At 33.0% G+C, this 23,948-nt stretch overlaps 5 protein-coding genes across 14 annotated transcripts; 2 read left to right on the plus strand and 3 right to left on the minus strand.

Moving 5' to 3' along the window:
* The first annotated feature begins 87 nt into the window (after positions 1-87).
* On the plus strand, positions 88-2,406 carry LOC143187153 (uncharacterized). 2 transcript variants are annotated; one of them, XM_076391189.1, is made up of 4 exons: positions 88-1,204; positions 1,277-1,427; positions 1,580-1,807; positions 1,934-2,406. In XM_076391189.1, the coding sequence occupies exons 1-2, from the start codon at positions 312-314 to the stop codon at positions 1,380-1,382; spliced, it is 999 nt and encodes a 332-aa protein (XP_076247304.1). In that variant the 5' UTR covers positions 88-311; the 3' UTR covers positions 1,383-1,427; positions 1,580-1,807; positions 1,934-2,406. The 2 variants fall into 2 exon arrangements, with proteins under 2 accessions (XP_076247304.1, XP_076247303.1); XM_076391188.1 differs by having other exon boundaries at positions 88-1,427.
* LOC143187157 (potassium/sodium hyperpolarization-activated cyclic nucleotide-gated channel 1) lies at positions 1,424-4,328 on the minus strand. Its single transcript, XM_076391193.1, has 10 exons — positions 4,262-4,328; positions 3,999-4,084; positions 3,687-3,925; positions 3,303-3,518; positions 2,948-3,110; positions 2,747-2,880; positions 2,495-2,682; positions 2,216-2,421; positions 1,920-2,129; positions 1,424-1,834 (listed from the first exon to the last, which is right to left on the minus strand). The coding sequence occupies exons 1-10, from the start codon at positions 4,317-4,319 to the stop codon at positions 1,526-1,528; spliced, it is 1,809 nt and encodes a 602-aa protein (XP_076247308.1). The 5' UTR covers positions 4,320-4,328; the 3' UTR covers positions 1,424-1,525.
* Positions 4,000-17,628, plus strand: LOC143187151 (uncharacterized). 3 transcript variants are annotated; one of them, XM_076391179.1, is made up of 7 exons: positions 4,000-4,578; positions 4,785-5,060; positions 5,139-6,152; positions 6,243-6,650; positions 6,718-6,861; positions 6,923-7,189; positions 17,566-17,628. In XM_076391179.1, exons 1-6 carry the CDS (start codon positions 4,495-4,497, stop codon positions 7,148-7,150), a joined length of 2,154 nt encoding a protein of 717 aa, XP_076247294.1. In that variant the 5' UTR covers positions 4,000-4,494; the 3' UTR covers positions 7,151-7,189; positions 17,566-17,628. The 3 variants fall into 3 exon arrangements, with proteins under 3 accessions (XP_076247294.1, XP_076247293.1, XP_076247291.1); XM_076391178.1 differs by lacking the exon at positions 17,566-17,628 and adding an exon at positions 13,226-13,730; XM_076391176.1 differs by lacking the exon at positions 17,566-17,628 and having other exon boundaries at positions 6,923-7,703.
* Positions 9,540-18,824, minus strand: LOC143187152 (heat shock factor protein). Of its 7 annotated transcripts, XM_076391180.1 has the most exons (13): positions 18,710-18,824; positions 18,471-18,633; positions 17,680-17,788; positions 17,479-17,603; positions 17,070-17,405; positions 16,923-17,005; positions 16,653-16,841; positions 16,031-16,093; positions 14,425-14,967; positions 13,354-13,459; positions 13,196-13,304; positions 12,856-13,099; positions 11,124-12,553 (listed from the first exon to the last, which is right to left on the minus strand). In XM_076391180.1, the coding sequence occupies exons 2-12, from the start codon at positions 18,573-18,575 to the stop codon at positions 12,873-12,875; spliced, it is 1,995 nt and encodes a 664-aa protein (XP_076247295.1). In that variant the 5' UTR covers positions 18,576-18,633; positions 18,710-18,824; the 3' UTR covers positions 11,124-12,553; positions 12,856-12,872. The 7 variants fall into 7 exon arrangements, with proteins under 7 accessions (XP_076247296.1, XP_076247295.1, XP_076247297.1 ...); XM_076391181.1 differs by lacking the exons at positions 11,124-12,553; positions 18,710-18,824 and adding an exon at positions 9,540-10,523 and having other exon boundaries at positions 18,471-18,696; XM_076391182.1 differs by lacking the exon at positions 18,710-18,824 and having other exon boundaries at positions 16,923-16,999; positions 18,471-18,696.
* Positions 18,710-23,505, minus strand: Pigeon (gamma-secretase activating protein pigeon). The gene is made up of 11 exons (XM_076391175.1): positions 23,320-23,505; positions 23,073-23,209; positions 22,717-23,011; positions 22,382-22,644; positions 21,158-22,308; positions 20,743-21,084; positions 20,460-20,674; positions 20,170-20,373; positions 20,031-20,102; positions 19,897-19,967; positions 18,710-18,812 (listed from the first exon to the last, which is right to left on the minus strand). Exons 1-10 carry the CDS (start codon positions 23,375-23,377, stop codon positions 19,897-19,899), a joined length of 2,808 nt encoding a protein of 935 aa, XP_076247290.1. The 5' UTR covers positions 23,378-23,505; the 3' UTR covers positions 18,710-18,812.
* Between the last annotated feature and the right edge of the window lie 443 nt (positions 23,506-23,948).

Below are 23,948 nucleotides of genomic sequence, written 5' to 3' on the forward strand. Positions count from 1 at the left end.
AATCTGCTTACGTCTAATCCCATAATTCAGGTACGAATCAGAAATCAAGATAATCTCAATAGCTATGGATTTATTAAAGCAGCCGGATTGTGGGTGATTTATGACTTCTAAAATTACACGACACAATTCTATCTCTGTATGCCTATATACAATTACGGTATCGAGCTAGCCCGTCGTCAAGTAAACAACCCATTCCCATTAACTCAGATTCGGTCGACAGCATTCCTTCAGTCGCCCTCGAGCATTCCTCCAGTCAATTCTACATGAAACTTAGCGACGTGTCAGAGGAAAGTATGTGGAAAATATAAAACATGCAAACGCAGAAGTGTTGCGCCCACTGTCCAGGAAAACTTGTAACTTCGAAACACAACGAGTCGCACGAATGTTGCCTACCAAAATACGTTTCCGGGAACATGAGAGTATCCTCTCTGATCAAGCACGTCCCGTCAGAATATTCAGATCGAAGAGACACTGAGAAGAATTTGCCAAAACTGTTAGCAGATGATCGACCTTCTTGCTACGATCACTTTGCTCTCGCAAAGAGACTTCACGCAGAAAATCTGGAGCACCAGCCTCTTCCTGATAAAGTTGACGACTCCGTCTTCAAGAACGTTGATCTAGAAAAGTGCTGTCGCAGAGTCTCACCAGGAAGACGTTGCAGTTGCTGCCAGCGAGGCCCTGACGACTGTAAGAATTTAAGCAGACGCTATGGACCAGTTCTCGGCTGCAAGAAGCCAGAAACGAAGATGGATCTGGCGATCTGTTGGGAGACTCCTATAGATCCGACCTACGAGCCGCGTAGGTCCACTCATATCGATGGTTCCGAAGGTGGGCTTGCGCCAGCCATCTTCTCACTGGTTCAGCATACCTCGAATTCCAGGTCTATTCTTCGTTCTGCGAAAAACGGGGAAAATTGTCAAGGTCGGTGCAGGGTACAGGAACGCTCTAATCGCTCCGAAAATAAGAGCAATGAAGAAAGTTGCGGGAGCGCGAAATGCTGCTGCGAGTGTCTTTGTAAGGGTTTGAATAAAGTTAGTATCTCGAGGAAATCAGACGAGGGCAGAACTAAACGAAGTGCACCGTTTAGAAAGTGTGTCGCCTGCGAGCCAAGAAATATTCAGGACGATCCTAGATTGATTAGATCAGCTGTTGGACTAGCACTGGGTCTCGAGAAGCAGGAAAACCGACGAAACGGGACCAAAGTGTCGGTACCAAGACCTAAAACTCCTTTCGCCAGACGGTCGTTTTGCATTAACTCTCTCTCTCCTCCTTTCAGCGTTGTGAATGGATGTAGAAGTACCGATTACCCTGAACACTGGAGGCTCATGACTGTGTATCAACAGTCTTACAAAAATCCATTTAGGCGGAAGATCTTCCGCTAATCTTTAGTGCATGCACTTTTGATTAAAAAGTATTTTCAAAAGAAGGTACAAGTAGGAATCTGTATTATACTAGAACTATTGAAGAACAAAGCTGTTTCATATACAATCTTCTTAAAGCTAACGTTTTACTTGATAAAGTAACTTCAGTCTTTCTGGCTATTTTGCCTCATCTTGCCTCTTATGCTACTTATGTTGAGATACTTGGGCGTAGAAGACGTGGCCTCCAGATACATCGCTTCATCGATGAGAAGACTGTCTTCTAAATGCTCAAGAGCTGCGTTCTGCAAACGATTCAACAAATCGGGATAGGGGGCTATGAGTCGCTGGAAATCGTTGCGGTGAAGAATGTGGAGCTCACAGGTTTCCACTGCTATAACGGTTGCTATTCTGTGCTCGCCCTCCATCACCAGAGCAATCTCCCCGAAGTAAGTTCCGTCTTCTAAATGGCAGACCTTTGAATTCCATTCAAAGAATAAAACTTGTCAGCAAGCGACTGACCAGCAGTGACAATGATAATCGATTGGATGAGAACATTACTTCTTTCCCTGTAGTAGTGTAGACCGCCACGGTACCAGAAGCAATGAAATACAAGGATTCACCACGAGTACCAGCTTTCACAATTTCGTCGGAGGGCATGAAGATCTCCGAGCGCAAGGCGCTGGCAATTTGCGCCAGCACCGTTTCCGGTAGATGCTTGAACAATGCCACGCTGCTGATCAGTCTTGAATAATGATGCAAAATGAGTTCCTGGAAGAAGAGACTTTCGTCAGACCAGATTTTAGACTTGTTGTAACTATAGAGAGGCTACTGGTATGGACGATCGAGCATCGAACCTGTTTTAAGTAGGGTGACACTTCATTTATCACTTGCCTATTCCTCTCGAACTGCTTCTTATTACGGTAACGATAGAAGGTCAATAACCGACGTTGCAATTCATGTGGTAGCTCTTTATATCGCATGTACTCTTGTAACTGTTGCAAGACCTTCAGATGACGCTTGATAGTTATGTGGAACGTCGTCAACAGATGAGAGAATTGGGCTACGAGAGGATGAGAAGTCATTATTGATTGAAGTAGTTGAAAGGGAAGTTTGTAGCTGATTATGTTCTTTACTTAATAAATACATGAAACCGATAAATCCGACGACTGATAATATCAAGTTCAATATGATATCTTCTGGTGTCTTCATGTTTAGGTAGTGGGCGGAGTGAGTGAGAGCGATCATCGCGCGATTCATGCACACCAAGTACTTCTTCACATTCGTTTTCTTGTTCTGGAAGGCCTCCGACATGATCCAAGAACTTAGTAGAAATTCCTATAAGTCGATGGACCGCAAGAAATCGCGTATTTAAAGTATACACTAACTTGTTGCTTAGAGTACCCAAGTGATTCACAGAAATTGGGACATAGTATTCTAGGCAGCTGGCCCAGTGAACAGACACAGTGACAATGGTGAACGATTCTAGGATTTTATGTAATTGAAAATTCAGTCGATATATCTGAAATAATGGAACTGCAGTAGCTCACAAACTTCTGGTCATTATTGTGACACATTAACAAACTAACGTCGTGAAGTCGACGAGAGTATACAACAATATTGCGGAGGCGTAGGATCTTCATCATATTCAGGGTAGTACAGTACCATTTCGAGTTAGGTACAAGCTCGTCGAGCAAGCCTATGGGCAAGACGGTCAGGACATCTATTAAGAAATATCTTTTCAAGTACTGTCTGTTATAAACAAAGTAATGCTGAATTGTTGTACTCTTTTTAAACACAAGTAACACGTTGACTATGAGGGAATTGTCTTATCGTTTTACTAAAGACTCAATTCATAATACCCATTGAGATGGAATACTTCATTGCCAACGTGTTGATTGAACTTTCTCACACTGTAAACGCGTGAATAGCGGATTAACATACAGTGAAACTATTCTGGGATTAAGGACGATAACTTTTGTTTGGTAGTCATAATAACCCGTGCAGAACCACATCACAATATCGCATAGAAATATCACGTTTATCCAGTCGTTGATAAGGTGCCAGTTCATATGCTTCTCATAGTAAAACGTAATGGAATATGGAGTAACCAGAAGAGCCACGAATGTGAATACCGTCATGAACGATTCCCAAATAATCCTATTTTTAAAAAAATGTGGAGGAGTAAAAGAAAAAAGAGATATAAAAAAATCTATCTCAGGTAAAAGAATATCAGAACTTCAAGTATACTGTAAAATTCCTTGAAGATTGTTTAAATTTTAGGAATGACGAAAGTTAGGAGAAATGTTCGAGAAATCATTGATTCACCTGAATGAACTGAAAGGGTGTATCATATAAGGATGCGTCTGGAGGTGCCTTGAAATTTCGTATTGCACTGCAGTCGAGCTTTTCACGCACCAACGCGTAAGAGGATGCTTTCGAGATAAAAGACGCTGGCGTAAAAGCCACCGTCGTCCCTTTGCCCATAATGAATTTCCTGGTATTTCAATTATCAGTTGATCCGTTTCGCTTGGTTGCTCACAAACGTGTTGAATGACTGGCGTGCGCTATATAATAGAATAATTAATATTAGGATTCTTTCTGTTTAACAAAAATTTCTTTCGGGAGCGTTTAACTCACTTGTACGTTTGGTGCCTCTGAAAAATGCGGCACGAAAGCCATTAAATCCATTGCTGCAACCGTTATATTAATAGGTCCATTGATTACTGAAGAACAATAGATTTATCAGTGATGACGTAAAATACTATCTAAACGATACAGTTTCTCTTTGTCAAATTTCATGTTATAATTGACAGATTGCTTTTACAGTTTAATTGGCTGAATCAGAGGTAGAACGCAGAAGTGATACGATACAACGAAATGAAATTGCAAACGGAGTATACTTCGTTCTGTTCTCCAATGTGTGTGGTAAATTAAGATGTTTGGAAGTGTGACATTCATGACGTGATTTTCGTATGCGCAAGAAGCACGTGACACTCGTAAAAACAGCTGTAACATCAGCTGAGCGATGGACTGATCGTCGTGCGAACGTTTTACGAGAACCCATGGATTAAAATCCGGATTTCCGGATTGTGGCTTTCAATATACGAGCCATTTTACGACGTTATTTTATCACATGCAGATCATGGCGGTAACGTTTGACAATAAAGTTCGTATAAATAACATGACAGAATCGGAAAGTCCTCAATTACCAATGGATGTAAGTCCCGATTTATTATCAAACCTCTTGTAATTAATGTACTTGCTCTGTACGATTTTTCTCCTCAATTGTTTACCTTTTTTTGTCATATAAGTGTTAACCTAAAATCAAAATATTTACTAATGAGTGATTCTAGTTATGACATTAGTGTTTTGCTACTTAAAGTTAATCATAAGGTGCCCTTTGTATCCTATATTTTTTTCTAGATGATTATACACATATTATCATATCTGTCCACATCTGATAGGATGTCAGCAAGACTAGTCAGTCAGACATGGCGAGAAGCATCCCTTGCCATGAAGTTCGTGGATCAAGAAGCATTAGTTCTTGGTCGACCACGTTCAGACAATTTGAATCCAGTGTTAGATATGCTACAGCATTCTACAAGACCATTCTATCATTTTATTTTCAAAGAGGTAGAACTAAAAAGGAATATACCTATTTGGGATCAGTATGGACCTCGTATGAAGAGTCTTGTATTGGTATAATGCATTGCTATTTTTAATACGGTATAATACATTCAGAAGATTCTTGCTAAATTTTTATTCATTAATTTTCAGCTGTGCTGTGATTTAAGTGAGAAAACACTTGTAGAAATTCTTAAGTGCTGCACTTCTTTACAAATATTACGTATTAATGCATGTAGAGAGTGTCTGATGTCTGGTAGACTTCTGGAAGATGAAAATGACGTAAAGGAACTATCAGAAACATTTAAAAATCTGAAAGAACTTAGTCTTGGTTACAATCGTTTTTTGAGTGATGCTCTTTTTAACAGGCTAGTTGCAATTTGCCCCAACTTAGAATCTTTAAGCCTTATGGGTTGTCAAATATCTTTTCATTGTGGACTGTACAAAAAATTTTATCCTCAGAATAGGATAACAGTACCTAATGCTTCAAAATCAGTTCTAACTTTCCTTAATACATTACACTACCTCAAGCAACAAGCACATAAATTGAAGCATTTAAATTTTGGCTATACTTTAATTGATGGCACAGCTTTAGCAACCTTATCTAATTTAGAAGATTTAAAACTGGAATCTTTGATGTTGCAAGGCTGTTATCAATTAACTATAGAAGGAATCAAAGGTCTGACACAACACCAGACTTCTTTGAAAATTCTTGATATTAGCTTTTGCGTTCGTATTACGGATGCTAGTTTACTTTGTATTTGTAAGAATCTTACCAAATTAGAAACATTCAAAGTAAGAAGATGTCGGGCAATTACCGATAGTGGTGTCCATTATATTCAATTACTCAGGAATTTAAAAGAACTTGATATTTCTGAAAACGAACAACTCACCGGAAATTGTATTTCTCATGGACTTTGTTCAGATAGCAAAATGGTTAACAGTAATTTAGAAGAAAATTTTGATTCAGAAAATATAAATTTTTGCTCAGAAACTGAGGATTATAATATGGAAAAAACAAGGCAGAAAAGAAACTTACAGATAGTTTCTGCAAATGCATTACACCTTCATGAAGAATCTATTGAATGCATATCCAGATGTTTTCCTAATTTAAGGCAACTGGAACTTAGTTATTGTTTCAGTGGAGTTACAGATAAAACAATACAGGTGTGTAAAATAAAAACAGAGCTTTATCTCATGTCTTAACATTTGAAGTATTTGATGTAGGACATAAAAAGGTACATTTATTTTTTACAGATGATATTCAAAGAGCTTGTACATTTACAAATATTAAAAATAAGCCATTGCGATAAGGTCAGTGACGCTGGCTTGACCGGTATGGGTGCTGGTAACCAGCAGTGCGTCGAAAACATTCAGATTGTGTATGAGCCAGAATTTACAGAATGTAAACATAGAATTAGTTTACGTTCAAAAGCCGAGGAGGAGATAGTACGCGATGCTGATCGAAAACGAGAAGTAATGAAGCTCTGTGAAACTGTATCCAGACCCTTGGACTTCAAAACGTGTTCTGGATTTTCTTTAATCAGACTTAAAGGTCTTCGAGAACTCGACCTGTCTGGTTGTAATAGAATTACCGATGTTAGCCTGAAACATGCATTCGCTTTCTCAGAATTACGAGTTTTAAATTTAAGTCAATGTCAACAGGTAAAGATAGTTCTAATTACTACATATTACGCTTGTTCCATCTCTAAGAAATATTTTGTTGTTATAGGTAACTCACGTAGGATTGGATTACTTATCTAGAAATAATCCTGCAATCGAAGATTTGAATTTAAATCAGTGTCATAACATATCAGATATAGGAATCTCGTATCTGGTACAGAGATTGTTTAGATTAAAACGGCTTTACATACAGGTAATTTTTGGAATACATATTGATAATTATATATAAATACTTATGTGCTATTCTTTTGTAGGGGTGTTCTCAACTTACCGATCATACACTTGACTCTATCAAATTATATTGCAAAAGTCTCCATTACCTAGACACGCGGTATTGTCGGGGAATGTCAGTGGCTGCTCTTGAATGTCTGACACACTTGTATGTCGACTGGTTTAAACACGTAGGTGATATTGTTTCTCCAGAAAACGAGATACCTCCACCACCTGCTCCGCCTTTACCCTCGTTACCTTCTTTACCATAGAGGCGGCTTCAATACTTTCTTTCGCACTTTAAAGACAAGGTGAGAGAAAATTAAAGTATTATTTAAAGAATTAATTTAAATACACCTTACTCACAAGATTTAGTTTAATTTGCAAAAAGGGTGAACATATATAATTGCATTGAAATGAGCACAAAGACAGTTATGTTTTTCATTAACTCTTTTATATAAAAAATAATATTTGATACAATACGCAAGTATATTGTACATAGAATTAAAGATATTTATAATTATATATGTACAAAAATATGAAAAAATTCAAATGAGTATTGTATCAAATATTTGGTCAAGATTGTGATGGTTTATTAATTTAATAATCAAGGAATTCAAATATATTTAAAATAGTATTTATTGATCACTATTTAATACAAAGACTAAAAAGTATTTGAACATGTGTGTTTATAAAATATCGAGTGGCAAATGTGATGATTTTGATTGTGTGCAATGAATAAGCCAAAAAATATTAGTAAATAACAAAATATTGTTTAGTAATTTATAAAATAATAAAAAGTAATTAATAAGGATATTACTTATATATTAATCTATTATTTGTAATAAACTTTTATCACGTGCAATGTTTTAATTTAATGAACATTTATAGAAATCAATTAGAATAAGTATAAAATTCAGCAATTATGTACAAAATTTTACATGCATTTAAAGTCTTATTGCTTCATCTGATGTAATAATAATGCAGCAACTCGACAAATTTAACAGAACTTTGCTTTTGATAAGAGATAGTTGTAATTGCATACTTCTAGGATAATTTTCAAAATAAAATATATCGAAATATATTTATACGAAAATTAATACCACAGGCATAGTACAAAGTAATATTTAATGATCATTATTCTAAAAATTTGACTCCAAATATATTTCTTGCTGCCATTGAAAAGATAGAGAATGAACATAAACGTAATTTAATGATTTTTCGCATATACTACTGTAAGAATTGCTTTTTGAAAGCTCGCAAAATAATTACATAAAAATAAGACAAGTTGAATACAGATAATTACTTTCCTCAGCAAATTGTTCAAAAGATTACGATTAAGACGTACTTAGGTATAATGTTCGTTGTTGTTAACTACAAAAGATTGAAGTATTTTTAAATGAAGTAAAGTTGAATCCCCATGTATGAATCATCATACTGGCTTTATGTGATAAATATATGTTTATGTAATCAAGGACAGATTGTTTAAGCAAGGACATATAATTATAAGATTATGTAAACAAGTTCTAAATTTTATTTAAAAACAAACAAATTTAACATTATTTTTAGCGATAGCTAATCTATGTCAATTGAAATAATTTTCATAAAATTTATGACTTTAAAAACATTGTTATATTTCTAATCAATTTCTCTTTTTAGATAATGTATGTATTTATCCATATTTCTCATATAGAAAGTAGAATGAAGTCAATTTTCATTCGTGATACAATAAAATAAAAATGTCAATTTTAGATGAATAAAATATCAGTATTATCTTTTTCTCTGATTTAGATACGTCTTAATTTGTTCTCTTATTCTAACTGGTATTTTCTAATTAATAGCAAAACACACAATTGATAATCATTAAGTGAAGAATCATTGTTTGTTATGTGTCCAAACATATTCTTTTGTACAAAATTTTTACTTGTATCACAAAATTTGATACCTACAAGCAGTGCAGTATCAACTATACCTTTTGTACAGTACAACTTGCAAGTTGATCTACTATGGACAAACAGATAGCAAAATTGTAGGAACAATCTATTCCGAAGTCTCACAAAGTCATTTGAATTTCTGTTAATCTATAATTTCTATCTAACCAAGTCGAATGAAATTTTTATTATATTATTAAGTCCATAGGAGATCAATAACAACTTTCTGTAGAGTTTTAGAGTAAATAAGTTTTTCGAGATTTATTTAGACATCTTGCGTTCTAAATTTAACGACGAAATCTTAATAAGTGAAATATATGATGAATATTAACAGGTAGATAAGTAAAATAACTGCTCACTAAATCTACAAAACTACGAAATGTGCTGAAACTTATTTCAGAATTGCAAAAAGTAAATTATGTAAGAAATGTATGATTGACACTTCACTGTATATGGAATTACATAACATATATTGAGTTCCTTATGAATTTGCAATGTAATACAAATTTCTTGGCAAATGAATATAAAAAATCTACTTATTACTAAATTAAAATAACATGTTATATGTGATAAAGATACAGTGAATCCTGATTATACTATTTTTTAATATACACAAATTCAAGGATATCAATTTATTCATTCAAACTTTAAGATCAAGATTTCAGTGTTTAATAGGAGGCCAGAAATGCTTTATTAAATATTTACTGCTGAAAAATAATTAATTGGAAAAAAATATATATTATTAAATACTTTAAACATTTACTGCTACTAAAATTAATACTAGTATGATGTATTGATTCTTTAGAATCAACATAAAAATTGTTACAATTACTACTTAAAAGAAATTTTTCTATTTGTTCATAAAGTTCGCTAAAATAATAGTTTGTATGAATGTATTTCACATAATGTCTAACATGCATTAAAAGTGAAACAAAAAACAAAACAAAGAAAAAAAAAAGAAAATAATTTATAGTTACATTTACAAGATCATTAATTATGATTAAAAAAAAAAACTTTCGCACAACAAAAAGGCAGTGAAAGCATTCGAATGAGAACACTGAAATCTTATCTCGTATTACCCTTTTTCTTCATTTAGCCTTATACTACAGTGAAATAACAGTTATGAAAAGTATAGTAAGATGTTAAACAAATGTTATATTTTTAACACGCTCCTTTGTAAATATATGTGTATATATTTGTATATATGTATGTATATACATATATTTATATACGTTTTAGTACGTGTCGCACCGTTTGTGAATATTCATTTTCTAATACTGTGTTTTACACACACTATATAAAAAAATGTTATTCTTCGATTCGCGGATATTTGTATAAAACATCCCATACACCCCTTTAATGATGCGACAATCCTGCGTGGTTATATACAAATCACTGAAAATAGGAATATTCTTCCTTTATAGTATAATGTATTCTCATTACGCTATTCTTGCCAGAGCTTAGAATACATTTATCGCGTAGTACACTCAGAAGATGAAGTGTTTCTTCCGACTTAGAGTAACACGTTTGGTGCTTTTATGCTGTGTAATTTCTTCTTCAAAGTATTCTAAGTAAACCTCTGTAGGTGTATCTCGAAATTCATTTTTTCTTCATCTCATATGAAACTTGTCAGAGTTTATAACATCATACTGTTAATCAAAATGAAGATATTACCAACAAGGTAATTAAAAATCCAGTAGTCTTTCCTCCAAAGCTACAAATAAAAAAACAATTATATGTATTTATAAGCTGTGAAGCAGAAATGTATGTTATAGCATCATTGGTCCCTCGTATTGGCAAAACTTGTTGTGAGTCTTATCCAAATATAAATTTTTACTAAAAAATTTCTTTGCATGCTCGAAAGAATAAAATGAACTTCGTAAGTTTGATTGAAAATGTACTGCAAATAAAGACAGTAGTAATACCTTAATTAATTTTTGTCTGGAATGAAACATATCAATGATCCGTCCAAAGATTTTGCTAAATTAATTGTCAAAGATATTTATATTACAATATTCTATACAATTTTTTAAAGTAGATATAGTACACGCTTTTAAATGATCAGCTGAAAAAAATATGTAATACATTTTTTTCTACAAAAACAGTCTACATAATTGAAGTTTGTAATGTGTTAAGTTATGAAATAATTAATTAGATATTACTTTTAAAAAAGTATATGTTCGTACTTTTTGATATAGATCGTAACTTGTAGACCAAACAAGCCGACAAATGAATCAAAAACTCATAATATGTAATGAATACAAATAATGTGTATTTTGAGGAGAACAGTAATATAGATAGAATTGAAGGAACTTTAACAAATTTATTTTGGCAATCATCATTTATCATTTTTTTTTTGTATAAATGTACCTTCATTTCAATATTTTTGAAACACAGTAAATGATTTATAATTTGTAGTATTCTTGAACATATATAAGAAACAAAACACATTAAGTATGTATTTTAGATGCACACATTTCTTTATATTAAATATAAAATCTATTATGCTGTATGTTATAATAAATACACCACTAGATAACTTAATATGTTTTGCATACTTATGTGTTCCATAGCGTATATTGAATTTTGTACATGTTCGTACGATAAAAAACTATAAAATACTTAAATATATAACACAATCGTAGAGGGTTTAGTGTAACATTAACGTTTGTTACAATTTCGTGACAGCTTTGCTTGTATAAAGCATTTACAAATAAAAAGAAAAATAAATAATTTTGTAGCTCATGACAGCTTTACAATAAGTCAACGTTCATAGATGTGCGAATATTACAAGAGAACGTCGTACGCAATAAATCAGTTCTTTTTTTTTTATATAAAAATATAAAAAATCGCTTCTAGCGTTTGATTCTTTATGTACAATTTCTTGATCTACAAGAAAATTAAATGCTTTTTTCTGAATCGAAAAATTTAATACAAAAAATACGAATTTCGTATATACTTTTTTAAATTATTTACGTAGACACGGAGTCTACAAAATAGAGCACTTAAATGTTCATCGTATATAAATAAATGAGATCGTAAGAAATTATGAATGGCAAATGACTCTAGAACTCAAATATCTATAAACGAACAAAGTACAGAAACCGAATCAAAATGTTACTAACAATCTTCAAATCTATTTTTTCATATCTTCTTGATAATGCATGAGATAATAGAAACACAAATACGATAATTCAAACATATAGGATCTTACATTTATATTAAAAAGAACGTTAAGCCATTGTAACGTATTTCCGTTATTTTAAAATTTAAATATTTAAACAATTAGTCGAATTATCAAAAAGTTATCGAAGTTACAATACGTATTAATAAATAGTAATTCCCTTATTTCTTTTACATTGTTTCACCGATACCGTATTGTAATACCGTGCAAATATTTACAGAATAAAATACAAAATAACAGTAATTTATTTTGAAACAATACTGTAGCGATTGAATCGTACGAGTGTTCATAGCAGCAAATCCAGAGGATTTTATGCGCCGGTAGTTTTTTGATCACTATTGTCCTCCATAAACTTTACAGGATCATTTGATTAATCACGTATATCAAGACCGCATTCTCCTCAGGTATAGGTACACACATTTTGTTTATACGTGTTATAAGCTCGTTGCTTATTTGGTCACTGAAATACACCGACCGAGATAGCGAGAGCATGCTCGTGATGATCCATCAAGAATAAAACATACTGAAACCAAAGTATTGGACGCAACAGTGATCTGAACCTGCAAAAAAATTTGTCCTAAGACAATTTCTTTTTTTGGAAAGAGGCTGAACCTCGGGAAGAAGAACAGTTCCGACGAGAAAATACAATTGCCAACGAAGATGCGTTAAGTGACCAACTTTACTATTCGAAAGATTGAAATTTATATCGCAACCTGACATTCCTTCAAAATGACATTTATTTAACAATAGCAATGCAAAGATTGCAGATTGTTCTCAGTAGGCGGAAATAATTTGATTTTTTTTTTTTACGAAACAAATTGCTTAATCGTTCAAACAAGATTACTCAAACAGCATGACTCACCATTGGAATGAGAGACTTTATGATGAATTGTTTACATCATTTGTTAAGGATTCAAGAAGCGAGGCTTTGTTATTATCTTCCAGATCTAGAGAATCCGTCGTGTAAAGGTTGTTTGTAGTTGTATCGCCTGACATAATGTTCACATTTGGCGAAGAGTTCAAGAACATATCGTCGTCAAAGTCTAGTAAGTTTTGTGTAGAATTATATGCCATAAGTTCCCCCCCACTTGTTCCGTTTTCTGCAACTGTAAATAGAGTATTTGGTATAGTTAGAAAATGATCAAAGAGATGATAATAAATATTTAAGCCAGGCACAAATAAATAATAGTTTAAAGTCTTACCATTTATGTGGTCATCATCTTCTTTTTCAGAATGTGGATTTAGTTCCGGATTGATAGGCATGCCAAACGCCATTGGATCATCCGCCCCAAATAGCTGCAAATGCGCATGCTAGGTGATATAAAAAGAATTTTTTTGTAATTATTATCTAATTACTTACACCGAGAAGTGTATTGGCATCGATGCTATAACCCTCGCCACGTAGAATTTCGCGTAGATTGTCCAATTCTGTTTGCATTGATTCGAGATGATTATCCATTTCCTCCCTAGAGACAGTTATTCAAAGTAGTTTAATATGCATTAAAAAATTATAACTTTACACAAGATAATCCAATCTTTACGGATGAACAAAGAGTATGTTGCAAAGCCTTGCAATATTCATCCTGAAAAGTACAATCTTTCCATTTGTTTGAATATGATACTACAAATAAAATTATAGTAGAGTTTTTCTGTTTGTGCAACCTTGTTTACCGAAACAACTGTTGTGTACGAAAAAAGTGTTTTCTTAATATTTTCTAATGCCAACAAGAAATTGGATCAAATTGATGTTTGGAAATCAAGGAGAAGGTAAAACGTAGCTAGGACTAACATAGAGCTAGTGAACGTAACACTACCATTACCAAGTACATTAAACATACATATCAAGTAAGCATAGCTTTGCATAGTCTTACAAAAACTTTGCAAAAATCTAATTTACAACTTTGTTGACCAAAGGGGGAAGCTATTCTGGACAAAATAAATTTATGTGAATATGGATTAAATTAAAATTTAGTCTTCACGTATTTTTTTTTTTTGGATCCATATTTACAAAATTTACTATCACTCAGAATATAGCTCAATTTGAGACAAGAAAAGTTGAGTACTAGATCTTTGAAGTTCTTTTTAGATGATGAAAAAAAAAATTGTGACAAAATTTATGCAGAATCATACAATAATTTTGAAGATATGTAAAACATGATACCAAGGGATCCTTATTCTTCAGGCTTTATGAAATATTGTGAAATTCCTAGATCAAAGGCAACCATTTAGAGATCTAATAACAAGATATCACACATTATTATTAGTAAAGTGTGTATTTATAATAGGTCTTATTTGAAATCTGTCAAATGATAATAAGAATAGAAAAAATTGGTTGGCTCCCACCTCTGTCTTCTGATTAAGGATTTCCACTATATGTAAGTGGACTGCGCTGCAATGAACATTCTTTACCCATGGTCTGTGTTGAACTTACATTGATCCTAACCTGTAAGCAGCATCAGACATGCCACTGGGATTGACGCAACTCAAAGATAAATCATTGCTTGTGCTTGCTCCATTGCTATTGTCTTTCTCCTCCTCCACATTTTTCTCAGCACCATTTGTGTACGAAACTTTCTGATCGTCCTGTATGGAGTTACCATCTATTTTATTGAGTTGATCGAAAGCATTCTCATTCTCATTGGATCCGATACTGGAATTGTTCTCGTTGTACTCCGCGTTTTCGTTGCCCTCAACGTTCTCCTCGTTGATCATTTCCGGCACTATCAAAATGTCCTCTAGCTTCACCAGATTCGAATCGCTCTCCTGAGCATCTTCCTCCACATCTCCAGATGTTTCTAAGTCGAGCTCAGGCTCTGTATCAGATACCTTGTTCATATTAGCAGCCATCGCTGCTAGTTTTGAGCTACGCACGGTTGCCACAGGTATCGGTTTAGAAGCGGCTGATTTACTTTCCAATAAAGCAATGGTCACTGGAGAATCTTCGAGTGGCATTTCAAGTAAGTGTGTCTCTTCCCTGGAACAGCGAGACAAGCGGCTCCAATCTTCGTCACTTTGAGTTGAATTGTAGAACCATTAATTGACTCTTGAACACATTCTTGTTTACTATTCTGACCGATGGAAGTAATGCAAGAGCATATACAAAAGTATTGAAAGCATTATACAAGACCATGCTTCTAAGTATGCAGTGAAGTAATGGTTGATAAAATGTAAAGAGAAGAGATCAGCCTTACATTAAAACAGTGCATATATATGGTATTTGTATAAATTGAGGATAAGAAAGTTAAAGAATAATTACTTCTTCAATAAGAAGTAAAAGTGAAACGAAATACGAATTGATAAATATAAAATAAATATAATAAATACATGATATGCACCATAACTATATAAAATATACTGTGTACAACTCTAACCATGACACAACATTATGTAATTAAATTTTAAATGAACACAATCATGCATGGAATACATTCTATGAATCATATATGTTACGTTTTTTAATATCTATGTTTTTTGGACATTGAACTAATATTTCATGCATATGTACCTTTTAAACTTGGACAAAAATATGCGAAACTTTAATATCAAAATAAGTCAGTACTTGTACTACAATAATAATTTTATGAATTAATATACTCAGAGGCATAAGTGAAATATGAATTACAAAAAAATGTTAATGATATGACTAAAGAATGACACAGCTAACGAAAGGATTGAACGAAAAATAACATTTAAATTAATTTTAAATTAACCAAGGATTAACAAGACTTCTCTTAAAAAAGTAACATACAACTAAGATTTTTTTCTATACTTTAACTTTCTTTGACAGACTATTTTAATATAGCAATAACTTTAAAAAGCAACTACTGATAGTTGAGAAGACTGGTACACTAAAAGGAAGTCTTCTTAGTTGAACTATTTGAAACGAACGTTTATAAATGCTTCTACAAAGATTATCGCAATATTGCCAAATGTTCATGCAAATAAATGAAACTAAGCAAAATTGCGATACTGTTTAAAATAATTTCTAGAAAAGTATGAACACCAACACCAAATGATGACAAGAGAAAAATGTTAACCTCGGTTCTTCTCCATCCTCCGTCGATGGTATCAAAATTTTGACAGGCACCTTGTTTTTCCTCCTGGTAATATTTAAATTGCGATGATATGAGTATCAGTGATAACTAGTTGATGTTATAAGATATGAAAAAGAAATTGTCTCTGAAACGATTCTCTGATTTTCTGTCTTGCACACACATATATTAGGTTGCATTATATATACGTGCAATTTGGTTTAGTATATGATCTTAGACAATAACTACTACAAAATGATAGGATGAAAAGGATTGTAATTTATGCCCCTGTGTTTTTTATTTAAACTAGTAAACTTTTGAGTTCATTTACTGAACCATATACTACATTCCATGCATGGAAAGTAATACTGAAATGTATAAAAAATTTTATTTTGTCTCTTCTATTGTTTTTTTTTTTTTTTAATTTCAATAAAAAGCAAAGCATAAAAATACAAAAAAACTTTTTCAAATAACAATAGTTGGGATTTTATTGTGTTCATCATGCAAAATTCAACCTTATGACTTCAAATTTGAAAGATTGTACATATGATACAGTTTTATGTATCACTTGAGTTAATCAGGAAAGATTATATCTAAAATAGATTCATTGTAATTATATTTGACTTACTTCTTTTTACCCTTACATCCACGTTTCTTTCTTGCATCGACTTCTTGTGGATTGACCAATTGTATATTATCATCTTGTAAGTGATCAGAATTATCAACCAGATGTACAGTTTCCATGTTGCTATCTTCTACAATTGATGCATTATGTTCTGGACTTTCAATTGATGGATTTGGATGTCCCTCTAGCATCCTAAGTAGAAACAAGATATATTAAAAATTTTTTCCATATAGTAAATTTATATTGAACTTAATCTTAAATTTGTTTACATACTCTGCAACAATATATTCTGAATCTAAGTCTGGTTCTGATGCATCGAGCTCGTGAATTACAGGTCCTGTAGGTGATGCCTGTGGCTAAGAAAAATACATATATTATGCATAATAGGAAATGTATTTTTATAAAACAAAAATTTATTACCTTTGATAATTTAGTTTGTTTGCTACGTTGACGATTGGAATCATCAATCATTAGTGGATACCTCCTTTTAACAGACAGACCACCACCTCTTGAAGGTTGCACTAAAGTGACTAAGAAATGTATGAGTTTGTTAACAATTTGTTGTTGTTTCAAGTGTTTTTGTCTAAGCATTGCAAGTTCCCTCCACAATGCTTCATTCTCTCTTTTCATGGCCCCCAGTCTTGAATCTAAATGTTCCTGTCTACCTCTCATACTTCTTACTTCTGTTAACATCTTATTCATTAGTTCTGGTTTAATAGGTGTAAGTGCTGGATCTTGCCCTTTGCTAGATGCAATCTAATCAAATGGGACAAAAATGATTTATACAGAAATTCCTGAGTGGATAATACTTTAATTTAAAATCACCTACTTTTCTCTTAATGTGTTCTACAAGATATGGATGTCCTTTGCAAAAGAATTGATGTGCAAATTCCATTTCATCTCTATCACATTTCAGACCACCCAATTCAACAGAAACTTTTTTATGGAAGCCATCTAAAATGGAGGTGCACATGTAAAGTAACATATAAAATGGGCATATGTATATTAAAAATCATGTGTAGATACTTACACATGTTCAACTGTCGAACAAAGCTGGCCATATTGTTATGTTTATAATAATGAGGCAACAATTCTCTAGCGAATTGTGCCTGATTTCTAATGAAGAAACTCCTTCCATTCTAAAATAAAGAAGTGCATATAACAGAAGGTGTTAAAAAAATAATGGAATTATCTTTTTATTAATGGAATTATTCTACTGTATAATAATAATAATTTAGGTCCATACAAAAATAATAAAAAAAAAATTGAAACTATTAGAAATATTATATTTGGGGAAATAATTGTATTAATTAGAATATTAGAATTTGTTTATTATCAAAGTAATCATATTCTTTCATTTTCTTTCAAATACTTTCTAAATTTCATCAATCATTTAAAGTAACCATCTCTCCCATTATTTTCAAAAACGAAATTTATCTACTCTCACATGGAAGTTTGCTGTCATTCATTATTCAAACGATTCCTGGGAAATGAAATCGTTGACGGATTAGCGGCAAAAAGTCCGCATTCGTTGAAATAATGCGGAGTATACAATGGCGCAACTACATAAGTACAGAATAAATTACACCGATGTCGGCTACTGATGCAAAATATAGGTTGTGTACGTAAAAATGTGTACCACAGGAGGTCAACGTTTAGCTTACGTTCAAATTTGACGATTATTTACGTGACATGAACGTTAAGGGAAAACGATGGTGGTCCGACATGGGAACTATTGCACGCCACGTTGAAATTTCTCGCAGGACGGATGCGAAAATCGACTGGATAGAAAATGCGAATAACAAAATAAGGAGTACTCACGGGTGACCAACAAATAAGGTCGTCAGTTTCGGGATCTTCAACCAGCTTCCAGAGCTTGGCAAGGAACGCCGGTACGCTCGTGCCTAATTCCGGGATCGTGTGCATCTTAATATCAACAGTCTCACTTCCTTGTACGATAGCCGCTTGATTTTTCAGAGGAAATCTATTCACAAGAAAAATCTTCACATCTCACGACAATGGCTGACCGCTGACGATGTTATTCTGCTAGTAGCACTTACAGGTACAGAGAGGAGGGGAACGATTTTAATGGACGAAAATGCAGCTTTCCATTTAGAGTCAGTGTGCGATTGTGGTTCGACGCGATTGGTGGTTCCCTTGGAGCTGCGTGGCGGACCAGTAGGTAAAGCTGATATCTTTTTCATTCTATTTAAATATGAATGGGCTTAACATTTTTCTGGTAGTGTTTTCAAAGCATTTCAAAGCGCCAAAAGTAAGGGATGGATAATATTGCAATGTGTGTTATTTTTGATTCCAAATACGATTCAGAAAGATTAAAATTAAGACGTTATTTATAGAATTGGAGAATTACGGAAGATGTAACTATAATATAATAATGTAGGTGTTGAATGTCCTTGTTTGTAGTTGGATTGAAATGCAAATGCTGTTTTCTAAACATTTATTTACTTGTTCATGATGGTAATTACTACTAAGGAATTTTTGTACATATCTTCTGATATGTAATCTTGCTGGAAGTACATCTTACATTTGTATAATGATAAAATAGAGTATAAATTATTAACTTACTATACAGATTAATGTTTGCAGAACACAATTGCAGTAATTAAATAGTTCTCAAAGTAAATGACATACATAACATACATATTACGCATAAAATCAGTAGGAAATACTTTGGTAAATGTACAACACTGTATAACTACTCTGCCAACCAATTAACAACATTAATATAAAATTGTAACAACAAAATGATAGAAGTTCAACTGTAGAAACATAAGTACAATTACTATAAAATACATTGTAAACTATAATATCACAAATGAATCAGTCCCTTACAGAATTGGATGAATGTAATCTTAATACAGAAATAATTTCAATATATCAAACAGATTAATTCATAAATTATTTTTGATTAGAAGCACTTTTTAAGATATTCATTTATCCAATTCTGGTTCAATAATGTAATGTTGTATATCAAAAAAATTAAATGCTGCAGTAATATTGCTCAGTTGTATAAAATGTAAGATATTTTTTTAATTATTTAAAATTAATTGCACAAAATTTTAAAAATTATATAAAATGTAATCAAGACTACATCAATACACACTGGATATTTTAAAGATAGTAATGGCACTTTACATGTTTCAAAAATAACATGCACTGCAGTTTTGATTGTGAAAAACAGTGATTGCAGTTTCTTAGAATTAATATTCAATTAAAATCTATTTACCTATAAAAAGTCTTCTGTAGACGTCACTGTAGCTTCAATCAGTAGTCCAAAGTCTAACTCAGTTAGACTTGCTGAAAATAATATTTTATGAATAAAAAAGTTATATCATTGTTTTTTATATTCTGAATGTATACCTTTTGCTGTAAGTAAATCTAGGAACGTATCTAATGGAGATAAACGATCTGCAGAAGGAAATGCAGCCAGACCTACAAAAAAAGTGTGATGTAATATATCGCGTTAATACTTCATTTTTTTTCAATTCCTGATTATTACCATTATGATGATTTCGATGTTGCGACGTTCTACCGCGATTCTGACACACTTCACCAGATAAAATGTTAGCAGCGTGTTCACGTGCTCGTATCATGAAACTTACTGGATGTAACCACTGATTCAAGAGTCTTTTAGCTCTTGATCTCGGTAGTAAAGATAATAAAGCTAATTTGCGTATAGCGTTCTCTTTCGTATCGCTAATATCTGTTTAAAAAAGAAAAATATAAAAAAAAAATTAATGCACAGGAACCAATTATCAAAATTCTGATATTCTAGCACAAAAATTTTACCAGCCATAATGATTTTGCTAACATCCACTTGCAATTCGAATACTGATCGCTGTACATACTGCAAAAACATTGAATACTTCAGGGTTCTGTATCCAAGATAGGTGAAAAATGATGTAAATCCTTGTGGTGCTGGAAATGCTATACTTTCTATTGCACACCTATAGCGCTCAAATAATATAAACAATAACCATCGTCTAACTTCGTCCAATTGGTCACTGAAAATATAAATTTATGCTAAATATTGTAATGAATATAGAATAATTGTAAGAGAGCTAAAACTTACACTAGAATGAACCCACGCTCTTGCTCGAGACGTGGATCGACGTTGGCAGCTTTACATAACATTTGACACAGAGCTCGTGATGTTTCTAATTGCGCTGCTACATGTCTTGTTGCCATAGCGTGAACATGTAGAGGAGTGCATGACCCATGAATATGAGTGACTGAAGTTTGTGTGCCATGCTTCAACAAATACATAGACAATTCACGTAAATTTACGGACACGATGTGCTCCTGCTTGGAAGCTGTGCAACTCTCTGTCTCATTAAATGGTAAACTCGAGTCTAGCAACTTATTACTGCGTCCACCTGTTAGATCTCCAAGTGATACAGTAGCTACAACCAATCTGCAACATTATTCATTAGAGTAATACATAAAAAAAGATACTTTTTTCGGATTATATGAAGCTATATAATTACCCTCCACTTGGAGACATTGGAGTGCTGGATCTAGACAATGCTTCTGGTTGATAGCATGCTAAAGAAACTAGTAGTTTCTCTGCAACTTTGCTCGGTTTAAATCTTGTCTTATCGTCATTATTTTTACTAAGTTGATCCCACAATCTGGTCCATAGATCGCTACGATAAGGAATTAATCTTTGCTGCGGCGACAGCAACATAACTGATGTATTCCAGAGTTTCTCGTGACTTAACGTTATGCTTAAATCATTCACTTTAATCTCGAAGGTAGTGTATTCCTCCATGGTTGTAACAGGTAACAAGACTAACAGAGGTATCGCATCAGCCAGCAAATTCTTTTGCACCAAAGCATACGAACCGCCAATAAGGATTTCTTGCATGTACCGTACAATTTCCAGAGCTCTTGGCTTTTCTGCAATTGTGCACACCAGTTCCGAAATAATGTCCATATCATTTTTGTGACAAAGAAAGTAGTGGAGTATTCCTAAGCGTACTTCTGTCGATGTTTCCTTACGAAATACTTCAATGAGAAAGTCAGAAGGAATTGTTAATTGTATTAAGTCCAAAGTGGGTAAATCTATTGTTAGTATATTTGTACTAGAATGACATGCCGTGCTGTTTCCTTCTAAAGAGGCAGCATCGCATTTTTTTCGGCTTCCTTTGTTATTATTCTCCAAATCAAGCAATGGTACTAAATAAGAAGAACGCGATGGAATGGTAGTTAGTGGACCGCATAGTATGTGACAGCATGGTTCGTGATTCGTTCCAATTTCAAGGAGATGAGTAAATAAACCTTGCACGAGAACAATCATATGATGATGCTCGTGTATTGCAAACGTCGGTCGTATGAGTTTAGCTCGCGACCATGGTATGCCTGGTATAACGCAATGGATCACGCAACTGTGATGAAGAAGCGTTACAGAATATGCAAAGTGCACTGTATTAGATTCGTTTAACGAGTTAAGGACATGCTGTTGAGGTTTTACTGGGCGATACAAATAATGGTGGCAGACACAGACCATGCCTTTAGAGTCAGAAACTACAATCAGATCTAAAGAACAATCGTGAACTCGCAAAGGTATAACATCGTCCTCGTACGTTCCACAATTAGAAGAAGTTGATAACTGAGGCAAATTCAATGGTATGTTTAGCTAAAAAGAAAGTGAATTTTAAAACATGTAATATATCTATAAGGTATACATGTATTACAAATAATTTACTAACCACTGTCTCATGTGGTAAATCATCATGAAATTGAAGACCACTAAGGGTTGGATTAGACCTTGTAGATTTACTTTCATTTTCATCATCATCTTCAGAAACTAAACTAACTGGTATTCGTCGTTGATGTATATGATACAAAACTTGATTTATCATATCCCATTGGGCCCAGATAAATGCTTTCACTAATGTTTCAGATTTTAATTCTTTTATAGAACGAAAATCTGATATAGATGCCTCAAACAATACAGTGTATATTATGATACCTAGAAAGTAAAATAGTTTCAATAATGCTAACTAATGAATCACATTTATATGCAATGTATGCAATTTCTTACATTCTTGATGAATTAGCAATAAAAATTTGTCCAAGTCTCCATCTTTTTCTCTATATAAGAATTGAATGCGTATTTGTTTGGTCTTTTTTGTACCTAAATTATGAATTTTTACCTCTTCTCCTTTCAATTCAATAATGAATGATTCATATATTTCTGTCTCATTTGTACTTTCATCTTCTAATTCTGCATTTTTGTCTGTATCCGTCTTTTGCTTTGTTACATATCCAAGAACAGTCCAACTCTGATTAATTGTTGCTTGTACGATGTTTATTATATTTGGGAACTGATACAAAACCTACACCAGAGCAATTATGTAAAACCTCATCAATTTTATAAACTACATGTTCTAAATGTACCTGTAATTTTTCATTTGTCCGATCATAAAGGCCTACAACAGTATATGACTTGCATACATTGTCTTCTATGCTTTCCTCTGTCCATCCAACCAGCAGAGATCCATTTTTCTCCTGGCCCAGTAATTTCCATTGTTCTGCTACAAATGAAATCTTTGTTCCATAAAGATATTTTTTTTGTCTGTATCATAACTTGTAATTAAAAATCTTGTAGTTATAAACATTAAACTTTATAAACATACAATCTTACCCGAATGTGCTTTCTCTGGTAAAAGTAAACATAATTTGGCAGCAAGATTCTCTATCATATTTACTAATGAAACTTTATTAGCAAATTATATTTTGTGAACCTCCTTAGTTAAGCAATTACGATTATTGGTTTGTAAGGAAAAACAAACGCAAATTTTGTGCATAATTTGACATTATCTTAAGTATCGTCTGCTATTCTTTAGTCTCATCAACGAAGTATAAGCATTGACGAGGTATAAGATAGACTTATCACCCACTGCATTTATAAATCACGTCGCCAACGTCACTTAACAGAACTTCCAAGTTGGTATTGCAAATTTTGTGACAACTTCAGTAAGAATGTAGATAGTCTATTTTTCATCTAGTCTGTGATTATTCATAATCTAAAAAAAATATTTTGAATGTTAAACAAACGTTAATTATTCTAATTAAAGAAGCCTGGTATAAAACTAGAAATTCATGTTTCCATACAACATGGATATTTTCTTGTAATCGTAAACGTTTTATAAAAAGAGCGGGAATTCGTCAAATAAACCTTGTTCTTCACTAAAATGGTGGCAGAGAGGTATAAGTGAAAAGAAATAGCTACAAAACGTGTCTGAATTAGAAAATATTGCAGATAGAAAGATT

Source organism: Calliopsis andreniformis, unplaced genomic scaffold (genome assembly GCF_051401765.1).
Source record: "Calliopsis andreniformis isolate RMS-2024a unplaced genomic scaffold, iyCalAndr_principal scaffold0022, whole genome shotgun sequence".
Lineage (NCBI taxonomy): Eukaryota > Metazoa > Arthropoda > Insecta > Hymenoptera > Andrenidae > Calliopsis > Calliopsis andreniformis.

What these genes read in the sequence shown, in the direction of transcription:
- LOC143187153 (XM_076391188.1), top strand. Translation starts at nt 312, where the DNA reads ATGCAAACGCAGAAGTGTTGCGCCCACTGTCCAGGAAAACTTGTAACT.
- LOC143187157 (XM_076391193.1), bottom strand. Translation starts at nt 4,319, where the DNA reads ATGAATGTCACACTTCCAAACATCTTAATTTACCACACACATTGGAGA. An exon ending in CAGAGGCACCAAACGTACAA is followed by an intron (nt 3,926 to 3,998) that starts GTGAGTTAAACG and finishes TCTATTATATAG; the next exon opens with CGCACGCCAGTCATTCAACA. An exon ending in CACCCTTTCAGTTCATTCAG is followed by an intron (nt 3,519 to 3,686) that starts GTGAATCAATGA and finishes TTTTAAAAATAG; the next exon opens with GATTATTTGGGAATCGTTCA.
- LOC143187151 (XM_076391179.1), top strand. Translation starts at nt 4,495, where the DNA reads ATGCAGATCATGGCGGTAACGTTTGACAATAAAGTTCGTATAAATAAC. An exon ending in TTACAGATAAAACAATACAG is followed by an intron (nt 6,153 to 6,242) that starts GTGTGTAAAATA and finishes TATTTTTTACAG; the next exon opens with ATGATATTCAAAGAGCTTGT. An exon ending in TAAAACGGCTTTACATACAG is followed by an intron (nt 6,862 to 6,922) that starts GTAATTTTTGGA and finishes ATTCTTTTGTAG; the next exon opens with GGGTGTTCTCAACTTACCGA.
- LOC143187152 (XM_076391181.1), bottom strand. Translation starts at nt 18,575, where the DNA reads ATGCACACGATCCCGGAATTAGGCACGAGCGTACCGGCGTTCCTTGCC. An exon ending in ACCTTATTTGTTGGTCACCC is followed by an intron (nt 17,789 to 18,470) that starts GTGAGTACTCCT and finishes TCTTTATTTTAG; the next exon opens with AATGGAAGGAGTTTCTTCAT. An exon ending in GCTTACAGGTTAGGATCAAT is followed by an intron (nt 13,460 to 14,424) that starts GTAAGTTCAACA and finishes AACTGTCTCTAG; the next exon opens with GGAGGAAATGGATAATCATC.
- Pigeon (XM_076391175.1), bottom strand. Translation starts at nt 23,377, where the DNA reads ATGATAGAGAATCTTGCTGCCAAATTATGTTTACTTTTACCAGAGAAA. An exon ending in TAGCAAAATCATTATGGCTG is followed by an intron (nt 20,374 to 20,459) that starts GTAAAATTTTTG and finishes TTTTTTAAACAG; the next exon opens with ATATTAGCGATACGAAAGAG. An exon ending in AGATTTACTTACAGCAAAAG is followed by an intron (nt 19,968 to 20,030) that starts GTATACATTCAG and finishes TATTATTTTCAG; the next exon opens with CAAGTCTAACTGAGTTAGAC.